Genomic DNA, 25,537 nt, shown 5'->3' with positions numbered 1-25,537 from the left:
ATCCTCCCACAACTCATCTGGTCTTCGCTCATTAGTGTTCAAGGCCTCAAACCTGTTCCTGAGATGATTCTGAAATTCAGGTGGTATGAAGGATATATTAAATAAAAAAATTGGGCATGACTATAATATAATGTCTAGGGTGGTCCATTTGGGTGACAATATTAAAAGGAAAAGCAAGAAAATAAGAACATTTTAATTATTATAAGTCAGGATTGTGGTTACTGCTGGGGAACAAAAACTCTGATAGCGATGAGTGTGAAAGGGGCTTCTAGAGTGGCTGTCTCAGCTCTCTTTGCTGACCTTGGTAGTGGTTGCAAAGATACTCACCTTATTACATCAAACCATATGCTTATTTTATGAACGACAAATTGAAAGTGAAAATATTCAATTTTCATTTTTTTGCATTTTTTTAATTCATTTTAATCAAAGTTTACAGAGACTTTAGATTTCCATTCATTCATTGCTGCACTTATCTCCCTGCCCACTCCTCCCCCACAATTCGCTATATTCTTTGAAAAGTAAAAGAAAAATTCTTTCATTGTTATAAAATCCCTCCCCCCAAGTCCACTCCACTATGCAGCCTTCATTCTGGACTCGTGTCATGATAATAATAACTAATCAGTCTCTCCCTCATCTCTTCCAATGCAGTATACATTATTTATTCCCTTTCTCAGTCTTGCCTCAACCTCGATATCAGTCCCATTTTACAACAGTGGCACTATGCAGTATTTGTGTTTTTAAGACTGAGATACTTCACTCAGCATAATGTCCTCCAGGGTCACCCACTTTGAATAATATTGCATGAGTTCCTTGTTTTTCAATGCAGTGTAGTATTCCATTGTGTGAATACACCCAGCTTCTCTATCCATTCGTTTGCTGATGGGCACTTGGGTTGTATCCAACTTGTTGCTATTGTGAACAAAGCTGCAATAAACATGGGTGTATATACATCTGCTTGGGTGGCAGTTATGGTTTCTTGGAGGTATATTCCCAGTAGTGGAATTGCTCGGTCAAAAGGTATTTCTAGTTGCAACTTTCTGAGAAAGCGCCATACTGTCTTCCATAGTGATTATATCATTTTACACTCCCACCAACAGTGAATAAGGGTTCCAGTTTTTCCATAACCTCGCCACCATTTGTTGCATGCTGTTCTGTTAAACTTTGCTATTCTTACTAGGGTGAGATGATATCTCATAGTTGTTTTGATTTGCATCTCTCTTAGAGCTAGAGATTTTGAACATTTCTTCATGTGTTTGTTGGCCATCTGAATGTCTTCTTTTGTGAAGTGTCTGTTCATATCCTGTGCCTATTTTTCAATTTGGTAATTCACTTTTTTCTCTTGTTGTGGAGCTCAAGTATTTTATAAATTCTAGACATAAGTCCCTTATCTGACAAGTCATTATTGTTTGTTGTTGTTAACTGCTGTCAAGTCGTAAACGACTCATAGCGACCCTATGAACGAAAGACCTGAACACTTGTATAATTGTTGTCGTTTCTCTATGTTCATAGAGTTTCCAGAGGCAAGCCATTTCAGAAGTGAATGCCACTCCTGCTTCCAAGGTCATTTTAATCAGGAAGCACTACCAAACACTGTCCGCCATGGAAACCATTATCTGTCTGACACATCAGTGTCACAATGTTAGCATCACAGCAACCACGAGTTACCTCTGTACAGCAATGCACAGTGCTATACACTTAGAAGAATGTTTGACCAAAAACAATTTAAACCAGGCCTGAGGGCTGCAGATTAAAATCATCCATATTGGGCTTGGTAATAAAACTTTCTGTGCACTAGGCCAACATAGCTCTAGGTTGTCCCTGTTATTGTTGTTAAGTACCATCAAGTCGTAGATGACTCATAGTGACCCTATAAATGAAAGACCTGAACACTTGTATAACTTTGGTCATCTCCTCAGGCATCAAATCATTCTCATTCAGTGTGATTATTGATAGGCAGGGTTTTATTGCTATCATTTTGTTGAGTTCTTTTTGATGTTGCTAGTTACTTTGGCCCATCCTGCTTTCTGTGGCAGGTCTGTAAGAAGGACATCTCTTAGTGTTTCCAGTAATGCTGGTCTTGTTTTCACAAACTCCCTTAGGTTCTTTTTTTCTGGGAATATCTTATTCTATCCTTCATATTTGATGGACAATTTTGCTGGGTGCAGTATTCTTGGTTGACAGTTGTGCTCTTTGAGTGCTTGATATGTCCTTCCACTGTCTTCTTGCTTGCATGGTTTCAGCTGAGAAATCATAATTTTATCTGTTCTCCCTTATAGGTTGCTCTTTGTTTCTCCCTCACTGCTTTTCAGAATTCTCTCCTTATTTTTGGTTCTGGCAAGTTTGACTACTTGGTGTTTTTCTTTTGGGTCTATTCTATATGGTGTTCGCTCAGCCTCTTCAATATATAGTCTCTCATTCTGCATTATGCCTGGAAATTTCCCTCTAGTAATTCTTCCACAACTTTTTTCGGTGTCTTTACCTGCTTCTTCCTGTTCTGGGATTCAAATAATGTTCATGTTATTTCTCTAAATTGTGTCTCACATTATTCTTCAGTTTTCTTCTTTTTCCCTCCTTTTTGATTCTGCTTTTTGCTCTACCAGATCAGTGGTGACAATTCTATCTTCTCTTTCACTGGTTCTGTGTTCCATCTCTTTAACTCTGCTCATGGGTCTCCATCATGTTGACAGCATCTGAAAGAGTGGACCTCATATTTTGGATTGTGGTTTCTTGTTTTTCCAGTGCCACTAATGGCTCATTTGCATTGTTCTGAATTTTTTTAAGTTCCTCCTGGTTTTTGCTTGCAGTGTCCTGTAATTCCTCAAGTTTGTCTTTCACCCATTGAAAATATTCAATCATTGTTCTTTTAAATTCTGTGTCAGAAAGTTCCATCATACTTTCTGGCTTCAGGAAATCCATTGATACTGCGTCACCTTCTGGGAGTGACATCTTGCTTTGTGCTTGTGTAGGGTGCGAGATAGCCTGCTTCGTTTGTGACATTGGTAGGTTCTTGATCTGAAGATAATGTTCTAGCAATCAGTGGGGCAGTTAAAACCTGTGTTTCTCTCTAAAATTCTGACTTAAGGGAAGGTTCAATTCAGGGCCTATGAGAGTAGCCTCTTGTAAGTAAGTCAGATCAAGGTGCTCCAGATTAAAGGCAAGCTGACTGGACGTGTAGGCATGGGTGTGGAGTTGAATGGAAGACAGGGCAATCACAGGAAGTATGGAGACTACGGGGGTAGGTCAGCCACTTGCAAGTGACCTCACTCAGATTTCAGCTGTCCAGATGTGCTCATGAATGGGGTCCCTACTCAAATTCCAGCTGTCCATCTCCGACCCAATGGCTGTCGCTCAGCAGTCCATGCCCAGTGGCCCTCATCCAGGTGTCCTTGCCCAGGGGTCCCCACCACAGCAGGGCCCTGGGTCCAGCGGGATTTAAGAAAACTCAGTCAAATTCCTACCGACCTGCTCACTCCTGGCCAGCCAGCAGGGCCCAAGAAAAACTCAAATTCCTTCCTTCCAGCCTGCTCACTCCTGGCCAGTCAGTGGGGCCCAGGAAAACTCAGTCAAATTCCTACCAACCCACTCGCTCCTGGTGGGTGGGTCTCACAGCAGCTCAGCTGGAGGCTTCCACCAGGGCCTGTGGCTTGCTGTTCCTATGACTCCCAAACTAATTATTTTAATAAAATTTCTGACTCAAATTCCTACTGTCCACGTCATGCTGTACTGGTCTCTCTGGTGGCCCATTTCTATACAGCTTGCCATATGCTGTTTCCAGCTCCTTATGCTGTTTCCTCCACTGCCACCATTTTGGTTCTCCCAATTTTCATCATTTTTGGTTAACTAACTTCTAGAAAAAAATACCTGAAATTTTTTATAATTTTATACTTTTCACTAATTAAAAATTTAAAATTAACATCACCAATTCTAATTATCAGTAAGCTTTAATGAAAGCTTAAGCAGTAAGTAGCAGCATCCACTTCCGAAATGGCTTGCCTCCGGAAACTCTATGTACCAACAGTGCTCAGGCCGTTTGTTCATAGGGTCGCTATGAGTCGTCTACAACTTGACGGAATCAAACAACAACAACAACAACAACAACAATATAATCTAAATTTTAAAAACAATATGTGCCTATATTAATTTCAGAATTAATCTTAATTTTAACTCAATTTTATGTGCAAGTTGATATGACCTATAATAGGGTTAGTTTTCTTTAATAAATTGACTGTTAATTATTCATCCCTTGGAGAAAAGGGGCATTGAAAGCACAAAACTTAAATATATTAATGAAAATCATAACAAAATTAAATATTTAAATTAAAAATATTATAGCCAACAAATCTTCTGGCAAAGGATCACATTTTGTACAACCAATGATTAATTCACTGCAAACAACTTCTTTAAAAAACCCTAACCCTTCTTAAAATCAAATCCATAGGTGTATCCAAAACTATCTCCAGTAGAGTAAAAAGCAAACCCACAGATCTGGAAAAAACATGCAGAAACAATACTTCCTATAACAGACTCATAACCATAGTTTTCAGAATGCTACAGGACTGCCTCTAGAAAAAGACTGATAGCTCAATCACAAAGTAAGCAAAAGACATGGAAAGACTCTACAATAGGAGGAGATCTAGATGACCAAGAAAGATATGGAGAAATGTTCATTATCACTAGCATTCATAGATGCAAATAAATTAAAAAAACAATGAGCTACCACCTTACTCCAGCAGCAGTAGCAAAATTCAACAAAACAGTACACAATAAATGTTGGAGATGATGCAGAGGCTAGAACTCTTGGGGACTGCTGGTGGGATTATAAAATGGAAGCTTTGCAAGGCAGCTTATCATTTCCTCAAAATGCCAAACATAGAAATCCCATATGACCCAGCTATTCCAAGGAAATCAAAACTGAGACACGGATGGACATTTGTACACCTATGTTCAGAACAGTATTATTCATCAAGAAAATATAATACCAAGTACCCATTAACAATCAATTGAATTGAGAAAGTGCCATACATTTACACAATGGGATACTATGCAGCAACAGTGTGCAACGATTTTGTAAAATCCTAAATAACATAGATTGGAAACGGAAATGGCATCCACTTCCTAAACAACATGACTCTGGAAACTCTATGAACTTGGAGAAATGATGTTAGTTACAGAAAGGCTTCAGGCCTTCTGCTCATAGGGTCACTATGAGTTGTACTCGAATCAATGGCAACCAAAAACAACATATAACATAGAAGAGTCTAGAGAGTATATTGCTGCATGAGATACTCAATCACATAAGGACAATTATTGCATAAGGCCACTATTGTGAAAATAGGAGGGTAACATAGTAAGATATGCATAAATGTTCAAAAGGGAAAGGAGAGGAGGAGAGCAGAAAACCAGGAAGGGGGTAAATCATTGGGATAGCTGAGTTTAGAGGGTGCAGTGGGATGAATTAATAGGAAAAGTTGAATGGGGGCTTAATAACATGTGGTGATACAGGCACAGAGCAAGGATAATTATATAAAATATAATGTATATGAATGATTATATAAAACACAAAGTACAAGTACAAAACACTCAACTAAAAGCAAAAAAACCCAAATGGTGACTATACACGTTAGACCTCACCTGATGAACTACATACAGAAATCAAACTGGTTAAATCAGTAGGATAAAACCATTGGAGAAGCTCAATGTCAACAGTTAAATTCAGTCCAGGTCCTGATTATGGCACAGAGCATCAATTACTCTTGTGCAGGTTCAAACTAAAGGTGAAGACAATCAAAACAAGTTCACAAGAAGCAAAACATGACCTATCTACCTTTCTGTCCCATTTGAATTTAAAAGCCATCCCAAGACTAATTTTGAGGCACCAAACATTAGCAAAGACCAGATGAGTTGTGAGATGACATCAATTATATCATCCATGAAGAAAGCAGGTCATTACAAAGACAGAAGAGAAAGAGGATGGTAAAAGAGACTGTGAAAGTTGCATTAGAATGTTAAGAAGCACCCTGCTGCCCCCCCAAAAAAGGGAAAATGGCAAGGTAAAAGAGCTGAAAAGAGTATTTCAAAGAGCAGAGAGAATATAAAACAAAGTACTATAACTGTGTAATAGCTGAAATTAGAAAATAAAGAAGGAAAGATGCTTCTGAAGTTGAGAAAAATTAAAAACAAATTCAAGCCTCAAGTCACAATACTGAAGGATGCTGTAAGCAAAATCTTAAACTATCAAAAAAACAGGAAAAGATGACGAATACACAGAACCACTATATAAAAATGAACTGGCTGACACAGAATCATTTCAGGAAGTACCATATGATCAGGAATCAAACTACACTGAAGACACTGGCAAATGATGAGGGTCCGGGAATTGATGGGATACCAACTGTAGCTGTAGCCCTGAACATGCTTACCACTCTATGCCAAAAAAATTTGGAAGACAGCTACCTGGCCAACTGACTGGAAAAGATCCATCTTTGTTTCCATTCCAAAAAAAGATGATCCAATAAAATGTAGAAACTATCAAACAATATTATTAGTATCACATGCAAGTAAAATCATGCTAAAGATTATCCAAAAACAGCTGAAACAGACTATCAACAGAACACTGCCAGAAATTCAAGCTGGATTTAGAAGAGGCTATGGCACCAGAGATATCACGGCTGATGTTAGTTACGTCTTGGCTAATTGCAGAGAACTCAAGTAGGATGTTTATTTTTTTAATTTTTTTTTAATTAACTGCAAAGACATTTGAGTGTGTGGACCATAACAAATTATAGTTAACACTCAGAAGAATAGAAAGCTCAGAACTCTTACTTGTGCTCATAATGAAACTTCTAGACCAAGACACTGTTATCTGAACAGGGCAAGCAAACACTGTATGGTTTAAAATCAAAAAAGGTGTATGTTAGTACTGAATTCTTTCTCCTGAGCAAATCATTCAAGAAGGTGAGCTTTATGAAGAAGAGTGTGGCATCAGGATCAGAAGGAAGACTCATCAATAACCTGTATTATGCAGATAACAATCTTATCAGCCCAAAGTGAAGATGACTTGAAATACTTACTGCAGAAGACCAAGAACTACACCCTTCGAATCTCAACATCAGAAAGACAAAAACCCTCACCGTAAGAAAAAAACAGCAACATCATGATAGAGAGAAGACTGAAGTTCGCAATGATTTATCTTGATTGGATCCATAATCAACACACTTAGACTCAGCAGTCAAGAAATCAGAAGACATACTACATTGGGTAAATGTGCTTAACACTTTTCTAAAGTGTTAAGGAACTATAATGTCAGTTTGAAGACTAGTAGCATAGCTTTTCATCTGATTCAAACCAAGGCTTTTCTGGTACTTGTTATGTTTCTGAAAGTTGGGCAATGACCAAGGAGGATAGAAGTACCTATGCCTTTAAGTCATGGTGCAAGTGAAAAGTACTAAATATCCTATTGACTGTCAAAAAAGCAAACAAGTATGTGTTGGAGAAACTGCAGCCAGGGTGCTCCTTAGAGGCAAGGATGGTGAAGCTGTGTCTCACTTATTTGGGGCATATTGTTATGAAAGCCCTGTCCTTAGAAGAGGAAGACATCTTTTAATCTACTGGCAAGTTGCTCTAGTAACCCAAAGAAGTGAAGGAGAAAGCAGCTGCCTCACCGCCCAGATATTGATTTGTTCAGATGTTTCAATACCTCATTATACAATAAAACCACGAAAATTTTCTTAACAGTTTTAATTAGTTTAATAGTTTGGCAGGCATCAAGAACTACCCTACCCCATGTCTCTGTTCTGCTTGAATTCAGCAATAACTGTTCTTGCTAGTTGAAACTGCAGAAGCTAGCTTCTCAGAAGGCCTAGAGGGCGTGTGTTCCACTCCCACTTTGGAGATGTGAACTGTGGATAGAGGAGGACACGGGTCTGTTCTGACACTTGCAGTAGGTAGGTTTAGGGTCCTAGTAACAGGAAGAATATTTCTGGTATGACAGCTAGGTTTTATAGCAAGGAGGTATTCCCTAAAATCCCTTGAAGCTGGAGAGACCTTGACAAAAACCCCCTCAGGCACGGGTCCTCTGGGCTGGGTCTCATTAAGATCAAAGATAAGCAGAGGTTTGTGGAATAAAGGGGGGGCCTCTTTTCACATTCCTAATCCCCCAAAGGGTCAGAATCATATCCTCAGTGCCCCACAAGCCCTAAGCGAAGCAGAGGGCAACTCGGATTCTGTTCCACTACTTTGTGTCATTGCCTCAAAAGTGGATGGATGGTGAGAATAACCAGACTCCAATGCGAACTAGGTCCAGTTGAGTTGGAGTCTAGATTTGGAACTGTGGAAGAAGGGTTGTGTGCCCCACAGTTGCCATCCCTCAAACCTCTGCAAGATGTTTTCTGGGCTCCTTTTCTGTTCCCTCCCTTGCTGCACATACTTTGACAGCCTTCAAGCTGTTGGGACTTTCTCTGCACCTCGGCTTTGAGAGTAGAGGTCTTGCTCAATCTAGTGCCTCAGCCTTGAGACCCCTGGGTAATGTAAACTTGGTGTTAAATGGTGACTAATCTCAGGGTGTGGGCTGCTGCCCCAGCTAGTGTTAGGTTTGGTGAGAGTACCCCAGCTAAACCTGACCTGTAAACACCACTCCCACCACCCTCTAACCGTGGATAGAGGACAAAGCCTACCTCAGACCCCACAGATTGCCTGGCTACAGGCTGGAGGGATCTCTGAGAAGAGTGCAAACTCAGGAGGTTTCATTAGGACTGGTTTCCAGGCTGCTTTGTATTTGGGAGGTAGGGGTTGGGGAGAGGTAGATGCTTGCTGCCTCTTAAACCACCGTGTATAAAACCTGCAATATAGCTTCTTCCATGTACCTATGCTTAAATGTCTGCAATAAAGAAGTGTTTGTAAATGGGGGGAAAAAAAATAGAAGAGGAGAACATCATGCTTGGAGGGGTGGTGGACAGGAACATCCTCAAGATATACTGACATAGTGACTGCAACAATGGGCTCAAGAATATCAAAGACAATAAGGATGGTACAGGATAAGGCAAGGTTTAGTTAGATTCATTGTTCAGAGGGTCACTATGAGTTGTAGTGACAACCTGACAGCACCTAACAACAAAAACAACTACTCATACTCCTAACATAAATTATTAAAAGAAGATACAGCTTTGGTGGGAAGCCTCTTGTGTAGACAAAAAGGATCTGGTAGGCTGGCTTTTGTATTTAAAAGTCAGCGCTATTGACTGTGGAGAGAACATTATTCTAAGTGCTGCTGCACTTGTCTGTCAGTTTGCTGTACTGAGGTTACTTGGGTAATTATTTGAGAATACTTGCTGTGATACTGAAATCTTTGCCACTGTGTGTCAAATTCCAAAAGGGTTTCCCATCATGGACAGGTTTTGGTGGAGCTCCCTGATTAAGACAGACTAGAAAGCAGGATAAGCCATCTGCTTCCCAACTAAAATGCTTTTGAAAACTCTATGAACACTAAACAAAGAGGTTAGTTATAGTAATGTAGTGGCAGAGCCCATATTGGAAGTCAACTGAAATGAGGAAGATCAGTAACAAACATTATTTAACAATTGTACATGAATTGTACATGTAGCTTGAATGTTGGAAAACTGAAAGTTGTTAAAAATGAAATGGGACGCATGAATATAGACATACTAGACATTAGTGAGATGCAATGGACCAGGTATGGTCATTTTGAATCAGATAATCATATGGTATACTATGCAGGGAATGAAAAACAGAGGAAAAATGGTGTTGCACTCATAGTCCAAAAGTCACAATTAACACCGTTGGTACAAGCCTGTCAGGAAATAAGGAGATGCATTACAATGGAAAAATCTAAAGTTAGGGATCTTCCCAAATTATTGAGGAGTAGTGATATAAGTTTGAAGACTAAGGTGCATCTGATACAGACGATAGTCTTTCAGATTACTAGGTATGCATCAGAGACCTGGACAATGAATAAGGATGACAGAAAAGAATTGATGCCTTTGAGCTGTGGTGTTGGAGAAGAGCACTGAATATCCCATGCACAGCCAAGAAAACAAACAAGAATGTTTTAGAAATGGTGCAGCCAGAGTATTCTTTTGAGGCAAGAAAGATGGCTTCAGCTCACATACTTTGGACATGTTGCTAGGAGGTGCTAGTCTTTGGAGAGGGACATGATGTTGGAAAGGGTGGAAGGTCGGCTAAAGAGAGGAAGACCCTCAACCAGGTGAGCTGAAACAGTGACTGCTGCAATGGGCTCTTGTGTGTCAGGAAGTGTGAGGATTGTGCAGGATAGGACTAGGTTCAGATCTTTTGTTCGTTCATAGGGTCACTAGGAGTCATACTTGACTCAATGGCACCTAACTACAACAACAACTATTTTAGAGATTTTTAAAAATATAAAATGTAGATCATTACTCTGCAAAGGCATATCATAGTAAAACAAATTTATTCCAGTATTTCACTCTTGAAAATACAGAAAACGGTGTTTCATGTCTAAATTAAATTAGACTGAAACTTTACATCCAGATTCACTCTTATAATGTTATAAATATAAATTTATTGTGAAAAAAATTTCTAATACAAATATAGTGAAAATCATATGCTACAAAGAAATGAAATTGTTTAATAAGATATTTTTTCATAGTAAACACACTCTCAGTAGAGTGTTATTTTCTTTAAAAACAATACTTGCATAAAGGAACCATTAAGCATTAAGCAGTTCAAATTCATTCACCACTCATGAAAGAACAATAAAACAATCTCTTCTATAATTCACAGCCTTGGATATTCAATGGACATTGCCATGGTTCAGAACGGACTTAAGAGCAGTGAATTTGGTTTATATAATATCTTTGTATTATTTTCCTCTCCTAACAAGTATTTACTTTTATTTAAATAACTGAGAAACAGAAGTCAGTATTTCAATAACTTGCATTCATTTACATAATAAATTACAGATCAACACAATATGACATTAAGTGTGATGTACAGCAACTCTACTAGATGATCACATCACTTTTCACATTAAAGTATGATAATCAAGCTTTATAACTAACCAAGAGTGGTTATAGATTAAATCATTATCTCCAGGTTCTTTAACACAGCAGATAAAATACTCAGATAAATGTAAACTACTATTTCTAGTACTTGAAAACTTACTTGATTTTAGTAATGCCGCAAGAGTTTCTAAAGCAACCCTGTGAACACAACAAGAAAACACAAACAACACAACTAGTAAAATTAATCTATAGTAGTAAATCAGTAAGTTATTTTTAGATAATATAATGTACTGCAAAATATATACTTGTTATGAAAGACTGCATCTGGTGTTTCTCAGTATACAACTCTACCTTCAGTTTAAAATCAGATATGAGTAAGATTGAAATAGCAATTAAAAACAACCAAAAACAATTTTAAGAAGAAAACCAATGCTGCCAGAGTATTTAAATCAGAATCAATATCTGAATTATTATATTCTGATAAGGGCTCACAAATAAGTCATACTTATCTTTAAAGAATCATAGGCCCTGGTGCAAAAAAGCATTATAACAAAAGCAAGTTTAACATAAATTCAGTTCCTAATTGCAAATTTCTATAAATTTTCTTAGCATTCTAACTTGAAAGTTATAACTCTTATCAAGCAATATACTCATATAAAAGCACATAATAAATTTAAAATATTTTGTAAGATGGAGGTCAGGGAAGAGGAAATTCCTAATAATGTTTAGCCTAAGGCTCCAAAGAGAGTATAGTATGTCAAAATATCTTAATACCTATTAAAACACAAAGGGATAACTCTAAATGTGGACAGTGTTTACACTTTTTTTCACACTGAATATTTTACATACAACTGAATGGAAAGACAATTTAAACTTTCATTTAAATAACACTAAAAAGAGGGAAGGTAGAGAAACCAAGTAATTTACACATAAAAAAATCAACTGCCATTAATCAACTTTAAAAAGACACACTACAATACTTTGAAAAACAATTCAAATGTGCTTTTTAAAAAGGAATTACTGCAGAAACGGGACTGAATTTCAATAACTTAAAAAAAATGGTTACCCACAACAGTGTCTCTCAGTGTGTTCCAAGAGGTACAATACATTTCCATGAAATTATCTGTGCTTTTAAGTGTAAACATTTCATCATCATCAAACATTTATTAAATTCTCAATAGCATTTAATTGCAGATGGTTCAAATAGCAGATAGTTCCTGGATACAAAATTAGAAAACAAACTCATCTTTTCCACAGATAGCTTAACAAACAAAAATGTCTTAAAGAAAGTATAGCCAGAGTGCTCCTTGAGGCAAAAATGAAAAAACCTGGAGGAAGTGCAACCAGGGTGCTCCTCAGAGTCAAGGATGGTGAAACTTTATCTCACATATTTTGGACAAGAAGGGCTAGTCCTTGGGGGAGAAAAAATGCTGGAAAAGGTCAGTGAAAGAGAGGACAATCTTAAGGCAGTATCTACATGTTAAGGACTCAAGCACACAGTCCTCTTAATCTAAAAAGTGAGCCATTCTTCAACAAATAGAACAAAACAAGAGGGTTTGATACTGATTTAAAAAGACTATGAGAGGTATCGGCAAGTACAATGAATACAGACCTGATTTAAACAAACAAGTCGTTTATAAAATATACTTTTTTAGATAATCAGAAAATATTAAATATCATATGATAAGCTAGAAATTATATTGTGGAATGCTAAAAGGCCTTTCTTTGATATTGAGCATACTGTAAAATCTACATTCCAGAAAAAGCAGTTAACTGCCCATCCTTCTCCCTCAATGCAGCCAGTGGATTGGATTCAAACCACATGCCTTCGGAATTGCACTGCAGCTTCAAGGGTAAATATACTAATCTTTCTACTTCTGTTTATGTCAGAAAACTGTATAAATATGAAGAATAAAGTGGGGTTCCATTTCAAACAAACTAAGCCCAAATGCCTCAGAAAATCTGTTGGAGGGTCAGCTATTGGTCAGTTCTGACTTGACCGTACACAACAACATACATACATAATGCCTGATATTATTTTAAATAACCCAACAAAACAAGAGGCAGTGCAGAGGGAGACTAAATCAAGCAAAAGCAGTAGAATATTGGATATTGTTGAATTGTTGTTGTTATGTGCTATCGAGTTGCTTGCGACTCATAGCAACCCTATATACAACAGCCCTAAACTCTGCTCTGTCCTGTGCCAATCACACTGTCTCTGACACTCCCATCCCAATTATCCCAGTCACTGAATCAATCCACCTCATAGAGGGCCTTCCTCTCCTGCGCTGTCCCTCCACCCTCCCAAGCATGATGTCCTTCTCTAAGGACCGGTCTCTCCTCACTACATGTCCGAAGTATGTTAGACGGAGCCTCAGAATCCTTGCCTCCAAGGAGCCACCCGGTTTAACCCTTTCCAGGACAAATCTGTTTGTTTCCTAGCAGTCCATGGTATTCTCAATACTCTTCTCCAGCACCACAGCTCAATTATTGAATATAAGTAATTAATTATTGAATATAAGTAATTAATATAACCAATCTAATTAGCTTAATGCAATATCACATTTAGTCTATATAAGTACTTGCAAAATTTCACGATGATGAGTTTTTTAATAAAAGAATACTTCCTAACATCACTGAAGAAAAATATAAATGTAACCAATGGATTGAAAGCTGATTTCATTTTCTAAGGTAGAAAGATCTATGAGTACAAATAAATAGCTCAATATCAGAACAGCAAAAAAGTGACATTTTGACAAAACAAAAATGAACTCATCTAAGACATTTTCAGCTAAACACACTAAAGAAGAAAATTCTTTTTCTAAAAACTGCAAAGCTATCTGAAAAACATAGCAGGCACTCAATAAATGCTCCTGAATGAATAATACTCTATAAATGTTTTTCTTTTATTCAGTGTCTAGAAATGTTCATGTCATATATACAAACACTATATTTATATACAAATGTAAAAATTATGTTTATAAAGTATAATTTTATCTATTAAAAATAAAATCTAAACTTAATAAACAAGGACAATAAAATAAATTCTAAACTATAAAAATACTATATTAGTTCTAATTTTGATACATAGTTGGAAGGTTAAACTTTATTAAAAAAGAAAATTTTCATAACAGAATTACTATTTAAAGAACTAACAAATGTTCTTAGATAAAATTTCACTGAACCAGCTCATTGTTAGGGATAATGAGGCCCATGATTACAGAGGAAATCTGCAGTGTCATACAAGGTGGTATATACAAGATATACAAAGTGGTATATCTTGTAGAATAGCTTTAGTTGTATTTATATTCATTTACTCACTTCATGAGACTTGAATTCTTCTTACTAAATGGTCCAATAATTTTAAACATCAATTCCACAACTCCATTTTTCCCTAAGGAAACTGAATTCACAGCTTTGGGGATGAGAAAAACACACAAAATTATTATAAAATCTCAGTAATTAAAATTGCATACTTATTTTTTAACACAAATTTAAAACAAAAAACTGATCAATAAAAGTTGTTACTCTTAAGATCTACTTTATTCAGTAATTCAGAGGTAAGACTGGTGTCTCTTTGTTTAATGAGTATGTGCAAAGAAATTCTAAAATAATATGAACAAATGATAATAATATACTATAAAAATATTTAAGTAGTTCTATTTGTTTATTCAATAAATATAATGAGTAACACTAAATATCTAGACATGGGGATTCTAAGACAAGTACAATTTCTGTATTTAGTGAACAAATGCAGAGAAGAATAGAAAAAAATAAATATGAAATTACAAAATTACTTGATAAATACATTAAGAATTGTAGGTAATTTAGGCTGTACCACTGAAGAGTTCATATCCCAGAATAAAGTAGAACATATTTCTGGAGAAAGTGATACTTGGGTTCAATTTTCAATTTCAAGTGTTAGCTAGAAAAGGAACTGGAGTTTAGGTATTGATGTGGCTCTGGGATAATCATCTCCAAAGACTAAGGTTACCATGAACATTACAGAAAAGACAACAAATAGTTACAGGTTATTAAAGGATGTCATATAGAACAAAAACAAAGGTGAAGATGAAATGAGAAAAGCAGCTAAGAAACAAATTACAAAAGGCTCTATAACTTCATACTTTCAGCTACTTAGAACTTCCCAAAAGCAGGGAAGGAAATCAGATTTGCTTTCTAAATAAGCAAGTGAGAACCACTCAGTTGTACCTGCAAAACTCACTGGGAAGTTATGGTCTCAGTAAGAGGCAATGAAGACTTTACAGTCCTCATTAATTACTTATAACCTTATTAATAAGTTAAGTAAAGCAAGTGAAGTATGAAACAAAGAGACAATGAGAATGGTTCAGGACAGGGTTCAGAGCTACTGTGCATATAACTACTTATTGTTACTTAATGGCATTTAACAACAACTATATACCCTTTCAGTTTTTTTCTTTACTATTTATATTTCTGTTTTCCTTCTGATTGTTGCTCTGTTATTAATGTTTTTTGTTAGCTACATAATTCATTTTCTTATGTTCATTTCAATTATAAAAGCGTTATTTATTAGTTCCCTTCCTCTAAGCACTTAAACTGTCCTCTTCTGAGCATGTTGCTGTTTTCTGTTACAGCCAAGCTGATTTAAGACTATGATCTTATGGAAGCTTATCAATCCTCCAACAATCTGTCAAAGGATTTCAATCACCACCGTACTGAGTTCTATTGGGTGTACAGTCATTTATACTAAGAATATTGTTAAGGCGTGTGTTTCTGCATAGTTGTGTTCACTCCTGAGTATATCCAGGACTGCACCTGTTTGCTAAAATACTTCCAATAGTCTCTCAATTCCCAAAACCTTTTTTTTTTCTCAAATCAATGCCTTTAGTGCAGCTTTGACTTCTTCCCTTTTTTATTATTATTAATTTGAATGAAAATGTACAGAGATTGTGGACGTCCATTCATTCATTGTTGCACTTTTCTCCCCGCCTACCCACCCCCTCCAGTTCATTCTTTGAAAAGTAAAAGAAAAATTCTTTCATTGTTATACAATCCCTCTTCTCAAGTCCATTCCACTATGTAACTTTCATTCTGGACTCCTGTCATGACAATAATACCTAATCATATAAAACTTTTAAACAGTTCTCTCCCTCATCTGTTTCAATGCAGTATACATCATTTATTTCATCTTTCTCAGTCTCACCCCAACCCTGATGTCAGTCACATTTTACAACAGTGGTACTATGCAGTATTTGTCCTTTTGTGACTGAGATATTTCACTCAGCATAATGTCCTCCAGGGTCATCCATTTTGTATAATATTTCATGAGCTCCTTGTTTTTCAATGAAGCATAGTATTTCATTGTGTGAATACACCACAGCTTCTCTATCCATTCATTTGTTGGAGGGCATTTAGGTTGTTTCCAACTTTTTACTATTGTGAACAAAGATGTGATAAACATGGGTGTGCAAATATCTGCTTGGGTAGCGGTTATGGTTTCTTTGGGGTATATTTCTAGTAGTAGAATTGCTCGGTCAAATGGTATTTCTATTTGCAACTTTCTGAGAAAGCACCATACTGCCTTCCGTAGTGGCTGCACCATTTTACACTCCCACCAACAGTGAATAAGGGTTCCAGATATCTCATAGTTGTTTTGATTTGCATCTCTCTTAGAGCTAGGGATTTTGAATATCTCTTCATGTGTTTGTTGGCCATCTGAACATCTTCTTTGGTGAAGTGTCTGTTCATATCCTTCCTGTGCCCACTGGGGGCACTTCTTTCTTAAGTAGCACTGGTTCTTGATCATACGCTACAGTAGCATAAAACAGTGACTATGTGTATTCCTTCCATCTTCTTTTGATACTTCCTGCTAACACTCAATTTTGTGCCCACAGAATGTTTCAATACTGAAACTGAAGTCTAATTTTTTTCCTTTTCTTCAGCTCTTTGAGTTTAAGAAATAAAGAGCTTCTGGTTTTCTAACTCTATGTGTCTGCACATTTCATTATGATACTTTCTCAAGCCATACTTTGATACTTCTTATTAATCTTTCTTATTTCTTACTTTTGCTGTAGCTTCTCTATGCTGACGATCAAATGCAGAGTTTCTCCAAACATCTGTTTTGGTCTTTTCCATCCTTGCAGTCATTTTAATGATCTTTTGCTTGTTTCATGTATATCTTTAATATTATCCCACACCTTGGTTAGTCTATGATCAATGTATCATAGTTTTAGTGATCAATGTATCAAACCTATTCTTTTTATCCCCCTCCCTCTCCCTGAACTTATAGCTAAACAATAGACATGAAAATACTAGAACTGTACTTCCTTTTAAAAAATATGTATGTATAATATCTGTATTTATGTGCTTTTCAAAAAAATTTTTATTTCTTTTTATTCCCCTTCTCCTCAATCCTCATTTCTGTTAATCATCAAGATTGATACTATATAAGCCATTTCTTACTTTTAATTGTCCTTTTTTGCTGATGTAACTCTGAATAATTTGTTCTAATTTAATCCATGTCTTGTAGCATTTTGTTAATTTTTAACATTTTTGTTGCCGTCAAGTCAACTACAATGGATAGCAACGCTCCCCTATCCTGAGCCAGCCTCACCTCTCTCTGACACACCTGACTGAACCGCCACAGTCACTGTGTCAATCCTTCAAAACACTCCATTGTGTGAATATACCAGTTTCTCTAGTCATGCATCCTGTAAAGGACACTTGGATCGTTTTCAGCTCTTTGTTATTATAAATGCTGTTGTCAGGTACCATTAAGTTGACTATGACTCATAAGAGATATTATGAACAATAGACTGAAATCATGCTCTAACCTACATCATCATCACAATCTCTGCCATGTAATCATTGGGCCAATCCATTTTATTGTGTGTCTTACTGTCTTTCACTGACTTTCTACCTTTCTTAGCATGATGTCTTTTTCCATCAACAGGCCTTCAAGAATGTGCAAAGAAGTTTCACCACTTTAAAGGCAAACGGCACCATCTAAAAAGCACCCAGAGTGTGCCTCCTCCAAGACAGACTTGTTTGCTTGTTTGGCAATTCATGAGATATTCATTATTCTTCTCCAATACCATAACTCAAAGCATCAATTTTTCTTCTGTCATCTTTCTTCAATGTGCAACTTTCATATGGATAAGAAGCAAATGAAAATACTCTAGCCCGAGTCAGGCACATTCTACTCCATTTACTTATGTCTTTGCTCTTTTAAGAGTTCCTCAATAGCCAGTTTTGCCAATGCAACTTATCATTTGATTTCCTGACTGTTGCTACCATCTATACTGACTGTCAATTGAATTAAAATTAAACCCTTGCCAATTTAAACTTTTTCTCCATCTATCATGAAGTTGCTAAGTGGTCAACATCACAGCAACTTGCATGCCAACACAGTATGGCAAATTGAAAGAATAGTGGTAATATTATAAATACAGCTGCAATAAACATGAGAGTGAATTTACCTGCTTGTGTTACAGTTCTTATTTCTTTAGGATATATAGCCTAGTACTGGGATAGGAGGATCAAATGGTGTTCCTACTTCCACTAACTTTCAAAGAAAGCACCAAATTGTTTTCCATAGTGGTTACATCATTTTCCATTCCCATCAACAGTAAATGAGTTTCCATCTCCCCACATGCTGGCCATCACTTAGTGTTTAATGTCTCCCTGAAGAGTGTTATTTATGCTGTAGTGAGAGAATATTTCATTGCTGTCTTGATTTGCATTGCTCTGACAGCCAAGTGAACTTGAGCATTTCTTCATATGCTTGTTAGTCAGGAAGTAGTCTTTGGTAAAATGCTATTAATATCCTCTCCTTATTTTGTGATTGAGTTAATTTTTATTTTCTTGTTGCAATGTTAGAATGTTACAAAAATCAGGTATCAGATGTGTCATTAGCAAATACTGTTTTCATAATGTGTAGCTTCTCTTTTTACTCTCTTACAGAATTTTTTGAATGACATAAAGATTTCATTTTATCTGTATATCAGGAATAAATAACTTTAATTAAAAAAAATATTTCATTTTAGCAGGTCTCACGTATCTAATTCTATTGTTAACTGTACATCAGTTACATTCATTATTTAATATTCTCCTTAAGCTATAAGGGTATTGAGAGTACCATGGACTGCTAGGAAAACAAACAGATTCATCCTGGAAAGGGTTAAACTGGGTGGCTCCTTGGAGGCAAGGATTTTGAAGCTCCATCTAACATACTTTGGACATGCTGTAAGGAGAGACCGGTCCTTGGAGAAGGACATCATGCTTGGGAGGGTGGAGGGACAGCGCAGGAGGGGAAGACCCTCTATGAGGTGGATTGATTCAGTGACTGGGGTAATCAGGGTGGGAGTGTCAGAGACAGTACAACTGGCACAAGACAGAGCAGAGTTTAGGGCTGTTGTACATAGGGTCGCTATGAGTCGCAGGGGACTCGAAGGCACACAACAACAACGCTTAAGCTATAGTTGAAGGCTCTTAAGGTTGCCTCAATTTTTTTCTTTGATGTCCTTTATAGTTTTCGATTTTACTCTGAGGGCTATGATTTGAGTTAGCTTTTTTATTTGGTGTCAAGTATGAACCTCAGATGGATAGCCAATTCTGCCAGTACCATATGTTTAAGTGACTATTTTTCACCCAGTTAATTAATATATTTAGTTTCTTTGTTATGTACCAATAGTGTGTGTGTGTGTGTGTGTGTGTAAAAATTTCCTCCTAAGTTCTGAATTTTATTCCATTGGTCAGTGTACCTATCACTGTAACAGTACTTTGCTCTGTTAATTACTGTGGTATAGATTTTGAAACTCAAAATTGTAAGCCTTCTATTCTGTTTTTCTTCTTCGGCATCTCCTTACTTTTCCAGGGGCATTTTCTTTTCCATATGAAGTTAGTGACTACTTTTTACATATCCTTGAAAAATGATGACTGTATAACGATAGAGACTCTACTGTATTTGTAGATTGCTTTAATAATATTGCTATATTCACAATATTATTTCTTCCAATTTATGAATAGGGTATATTTTTCTACTTATGTCTCTTAGGATTTCTTGTAGTAGTATTTTCTATTTATCTTTACAAGGGTATTTTTTTAAGAACCTAGAAAAATGGCTTAATATTATAAATTAGAAAACCAGAGTCTGGGTAGCACTCACCTCAGAATTTATACATCACTAAAAAGACCAGTCTAAAGACTAAGGTACACATTGTTTGTTATGTGTCTGAGAGCTGGACAATGAATAGGAATTATAGAGGAATTATTGATGTTTTTTAGTTGTGGTTCTGAAGAAGAGTATTAAACATAACATGGATTACAAAGAGAACAAACAGGTTTGTCCTGGAGAGGGTGAAACTAACTTGCTTCTTGGAGGCAAGGATTTTGAAGCTCCATCTCACTAATTTAGGCATGGTGCCAGGAGGAACCAGTCCCTGGAGAAAGACATCATGCTTGGAAGGGTAGACGGTCAGCACAAGAGAAGAAAACTCTTATGTTCCTATCAAATGCTGGGCTTCAGCCAACTCCACACTTAATAGTTCTCCTGGAGAGAGTCCAACTTTCTTTGCATTGGATAGAGAAGCAATCCATGAAAGCTCTCAGGGAGACGGGCACTCAACAGGCTTTCACTGACTCCCAGCTGTTTAAGTTTTGTGCTTGGGCAGAGGGCACCAGGGCTCTGCTCTTTGGAAGGGTCTTTTGTATTTCTGGTTCTATTTTATCCCTCAGTATTTCATTCTTACAGTTAGCGGTATTGTAAATTGCATAGTTTTCCTTACTTACTGTTCAGAGTTCTCTTTGTCACTGTAGACAAAGTCTACTGATTATTTTTTTTTTAATACTTTAACATCTGCCACTTTATTAAACTGGAAATTTAAATCCAATAATGTTTCCAGTAAGTCTTCAAGATTTTTCTATTGAGGGGATAAAATCTACAGATTTTAAAAAGCAGATAGTTTGACTTCCACCTTGACATGTGGTTGCCTCTGAATTCCTTTAGTTGCCTTATGACTCTAGATAGGACTTCAACATTATCTGCATAGGAATGGTGATAAAGGACAAATTTGACAGGTTCCTATTCAAAGGGGAAATGCCTTCAATCTCTCACAATTGAGAATAACATTGGCCTTTGATTTTGTATATATACTTCAAATCTACTTTTGAGATGGTTCTTAAAATTCAAGTGGGACAAATTCAAGATTTTTAATGAAAATGTGTGTGGGAAACAATGGAACAAGACTATCTCTCTATAATCCCTCTTCCTATCAGCTACGTCAGTCTCTGTCATGACACTTCTCCACTGACTGCAAAGTCCTCCCAATCAGGAAACATCAAGGAGGCAATTGTAGATTTACAGGTGCCAATACCCTCATATTCTCTCAAATCTTTTCCCAGTCTACTTACTCATTCATCTCATTTTAACACTTTATAAAATTCTTAAGAGTTTTCAATATTTTGACATCACCTGCTTATCACACATCCCTTTTGTGGCAGCTGGATTTAGAAACTAAAAGCAGCAAGAATAATTTACTCAGTAATTTGGCCCTTTCAATTTTTTAGTTTTCTACAATTTTACAATATTGAGTTAATAAAAAAATTGTCCAAAATACTCACAGTTAGCAGAATATACTCGTAAAAGTTGAAGACAAGGCAGAACTAAGCGAAGATTCTGCAAATTCTGTTTGACCAAATTTAGGGTTATATTCAGAGCTCCATTAATTCTAGCTTTCACTCCAAATTTTTTGTCTATTTTTTAAAAAAAGAAAGAAAAACAATTCATACAGAACTTATTAACTAAATGATATCAGAAAGCAATTCTATTTAAACTTTACACTATAAACTCATATTATCAAACATAAAGTTGCTCAAATATAAAGTTTCTTCACCAAATATAAAGAAATTAACTAAAATTGCAATTCTTTTATTGTATGATTTTTCAAATTACTCACTTTTGAAAACTAGCTTGAAAGAAAGTACAGAATGTATAGGTAGTCCCAGGTAATGAACATTTACACACAACTTGCAATTAGGAATCAAGTTATATAATATAAAGCCCAGCATATTAAAAATTCAAGGTATAATGCTGAGTGAACTCACTCAGTCTGATAAGGACAAATAATGCATAAGACTATTATTATAAAAATAGAAGATGTAAGATGTGGATAAAAGTCCAAAGGGGGACGGGGAGGAGATTAAGGCGAATGATGCTGAGGACGGAAGAACTCACAGAGTTTGGTGGGTAGCGGGTAAAAGAAGTAAGATAAGATAGATCAAGTGGAGATCTCAAAAGATGGGATAATAGTGGGCATAGATCAGTGATCAGGGAAGAATCAGTAGTCACAAAGTATGAACTTGATGACAGAAATGACACCAAGATAGAATGATAGAATTCTGTTTCAATCAATGATCTATTCATTGAAAACACTTTTAATAAGAAACATAAGTGGCAACTATACACATAGACTTCACCTAATAGTCTACACAGGAATCAGACTGACTATATCTGTGGAAAAATCACAGAAGTTCTGTATCAGCTGTGAAAACTAGGCCACGTGCTAACTGTGGAACAGACCGTCAACTTCTCATGTGCAAGTTCAAAGTGAAGCTAAAGAAAATAAAATCAAAGCCATAAGAACCAAAGTATGACCTCAAGTCTATCCCAACAGAATTTAAAGACCATCTCAGGAACATGTTTGAAGTCTTGAGCACTGAAGAGCAAAGGGCAGATATCAAAAATATCATTTATGAAGAATGCAAAAGTCACTGCAAAGACAGACAAAAAAGAAAAGATGAAGATGGTTATCAGGAGAGACTCTGAATATTGCACTACAAGGCCAAGAAGCCAAAGCAAAGGGAAGAAATCAAGAAGTTAAGGCGCTGAACAGAAGATTTCAAAAGGTAACACAGGAAGACAAAGCAAAGTATTATAATGAAATGTGCAAGGAGCTGGAGTTGGAAAACCAAGAGCCTAACTCGCTCAGCATTCTTAAGCTGAAGGAACTGAAGAACAAATTCAAGCCCCAATTTGCAATACTTAAGGATATGGAAGGTAGAATGCTGAATGACCCACTAAACATCAAAAGAAGATGGATTTTTATACAGTATTCGTCCTTATGGAACGGAGTTAGTTCACTCAGCATAATGCTTTCCAGTGCCTCCCAAGTTGGGAAATAATTTACAAAATCGTTGTTCATGCATAAGGATCCAAGGAGAGCGAGGTGGAAGCAGAGGGGTGAGCAAGGCCAGGGAGAGTGGGGATGGTAATCAATAGGGTCACACAATTCGATGGGTTGAAGGGTGAAGGAAATGGGAAGGGTCCGGTGTGAAAAACGATGTATTCAAAATGTGTAAATAAATCATTATAAAATAAAATAAGTAAAAAATTTAAAAAAAAATCAAAACAATCAGAGAGACACATACCAAAAAGAATTGGCTGACACAGAAGAATTACATTATATAATACATGAGCAAGAACCTATGATGATCTAGGAGGAAGGTCAAGCTGCTCTGACGGAATTGGCATAAAACAAGGTTCCAGGAATTGATGGAATATCAATTGACATATTGCTGTAAGCAGATGCTTCCCTGGACGTGCTCACCAGGCTATTCCAAAAAATCTGTTAGACAACCAGCTGGCCAACTGACTGGAAGAGATCTGTATTTATATTCCCATTCCAAAAAAAAAAGGGTGACCCAAAAGAGTGTGGAAATTATTAAATTAATATCACAAGGAAGCAAGATCCTGCTGAAGATTATCCAGAAATTACTGGAACAATACATCAGCAGAGAACTGCCAGATGTGAAGGCTGAGTTTAGAAGAGGCTGTGACATTACGGACATCACACTCAACATCAGATGGACCTGTGCTGAAAACAGAGAGTACCAGATGAATGTCTATCTGTGTTTCATTGACTATGCAAAGGCATTTGACTGTGTACAATAAACTGTGTCTAACCATGAGAATAATGGGAATCCCAGAACACTTAATTGTGCATATGCGAAACTTATACTCGGACCAAGAAGCACTCATCAGCAGGATCAGGAAAGGTATGCATCAGGGATGCATCCTATTTCCAAACCTTTTCAATCTATATGAAGAACAAATTATTCAGGAGGCTGGACATTTTGAAGAGGGATATGACATCAGGATTGGAGAAAGATGCATCAACAACCTACGTTATGCAGATGATACAACTTTGCTTGCTAAAACTGAAGAGATGTTTGCTGCAGAAGGTCAAGGACTGTGGCTTTCAATATTATTTGAAGCTCAACATCAAGAAGACAAAGATTCTCACCACTGGGCCAAGTGGCAGCTTCATGATGGATGGAGAAGAGATTGAGATTGTTGGTAACTTCAGCTTGCTTAGCCCCACAATCAATACTCTTGGCACCAGCAGTGAGGAAATCAAAAGATGAATTGCAGTGGAAATGTCTGCTGTCAGGAACCTCTCTAGAGTACTGAAAAGCAATGAAGTCAGTCTCAAGGCTAAAGTGCCTCTCTCTGATCCAAGCCATTGTCTTTGAAATTACTTGCTATGCCTCAGGGAACTGGACAATAACTAAGGAAGACAAAAGTAGGATCGATGCCTTAGAACTGTGGTGCAAAGGAATGTTGAACATACTGTGGACTGGCAAGAGAACCAATAGGTCTGTCCTCGACAGGGTGAAACCAGGCTGCTCTTTGGAGATAAGTATTCTGAAGCTCCATCTCACATATTCTGTGCATGTGGTCAGAAGGGTCCAGTCCTTGGAGAGGGACATCATGCTTGGAAGGGTGGAGGGACAGCACAAGGGAGGAATACCCAGGATGAGATGGATCGACTCAGTGATCGGTGAAGTAGGATTGGATCTATTGCAGATGATATTGGCTAAAGACTGAGCAGGGTTTAGAGCTATTGTACATAGGGTCACTATGAGAAGCAGATGACTCAATGGAACATAACAATAACAACAATAACTGGAGAATGACTGTATAAAAGCACAACGTGATTGAAGGAAGTGTGAAATAATATATATTAAATTATTATGCAAACCAATATAAAATTTAAAAAGACAAGGTACATATGGTACTTTGCAATAAGAAGTAGGAGCTATACAGCAACATGCATCAAAACAGGATTATTCTTTTTAAACCAACTCGCCTTCAGCACAACGATTCTGATTCACACTGACCCTACCAGGTGGACAGCACCATCCCATAGGCTTTCCAAGACTGTCCATCCTTACTTTTTATGGAATCAGAGTACCTTATCCTTTTTCCTCAGAGCAGCTGGTGGATTTTCAATATCCAACTTCAAGATTAGCAGCTCTGCATTTTAACCACTATGTCACCAAGGTTCCTTATTAATAATACTGTTGTTGTTACGTGCCATCGAGTCGCTTGTGACTCATAGCGACCCTATGTACAACAGTCCTAAACCATGCTCTATCCTGTGCCAATCTCAATGCCTCTGACACATCCATCCCGATTACCCCAGTCACTGAATCAATCCACCTCATAGAGGGTCTTCCCCTCCTGCACTGTCCCTCCACTCTGCCCAGCATGATGTGCCTCT

General features: G+C 36.9%; 1 protein-coding gene across 1 annotated transcript in view; it reads right to left on the bottom strand.

Annotated features, from left to right (window-relative positions):
- Positions 1-25,537, bottom strand: part of AGTPBP1 (ATP/GTP binding protein 1) — a 273,980-nt gene that overhangs the window by 187,413 nt on the left and 61,030 nt on the right. The window contains exons 6-8 of the mRNA XM_006900869.1: positions 21,597-21,728; positions 14,316-14,409; positions 11,155-11,192 (exon numbers count right to left, since the gene is read on the bottom strand). Of these exons, the coding sequence (XP_006900931.1) occupies positions 11,155-11,192; positions 14,316-14,409; positions 21,597-21,728 (264 nt within the window). The remainder of the gene's footprint in view (positions 1-11,154; positions 11,193-14,315; positions 14,410-21,596; positions 21,729-25,537) is intronic.

The sequence above is a fragment of the Elephantulus edwardii genome, unplaced genomic scaffold (genome assembly GCF_000299155.1).
Source record: "Elephantulus edwardii isolate Elephantulus edwardi_28Jun2011 unplaced genomic scaffold, EleEdw1.0 scaffold00298, whole genome shotgun sequence".
In the NCBI taxonomy this organism is placed as follows: Eukaryota; Metazoa; Chordata; class Mammalia; order Macroscelidea; family Macroscelididae; genus Elephantulus; species Elephantulus edwardii.
The sequence above is the reverse complement of the archived record's forward strand: the minus strand, read 5'-3'. Positions and strand labels throughout refer to the sequence as shown.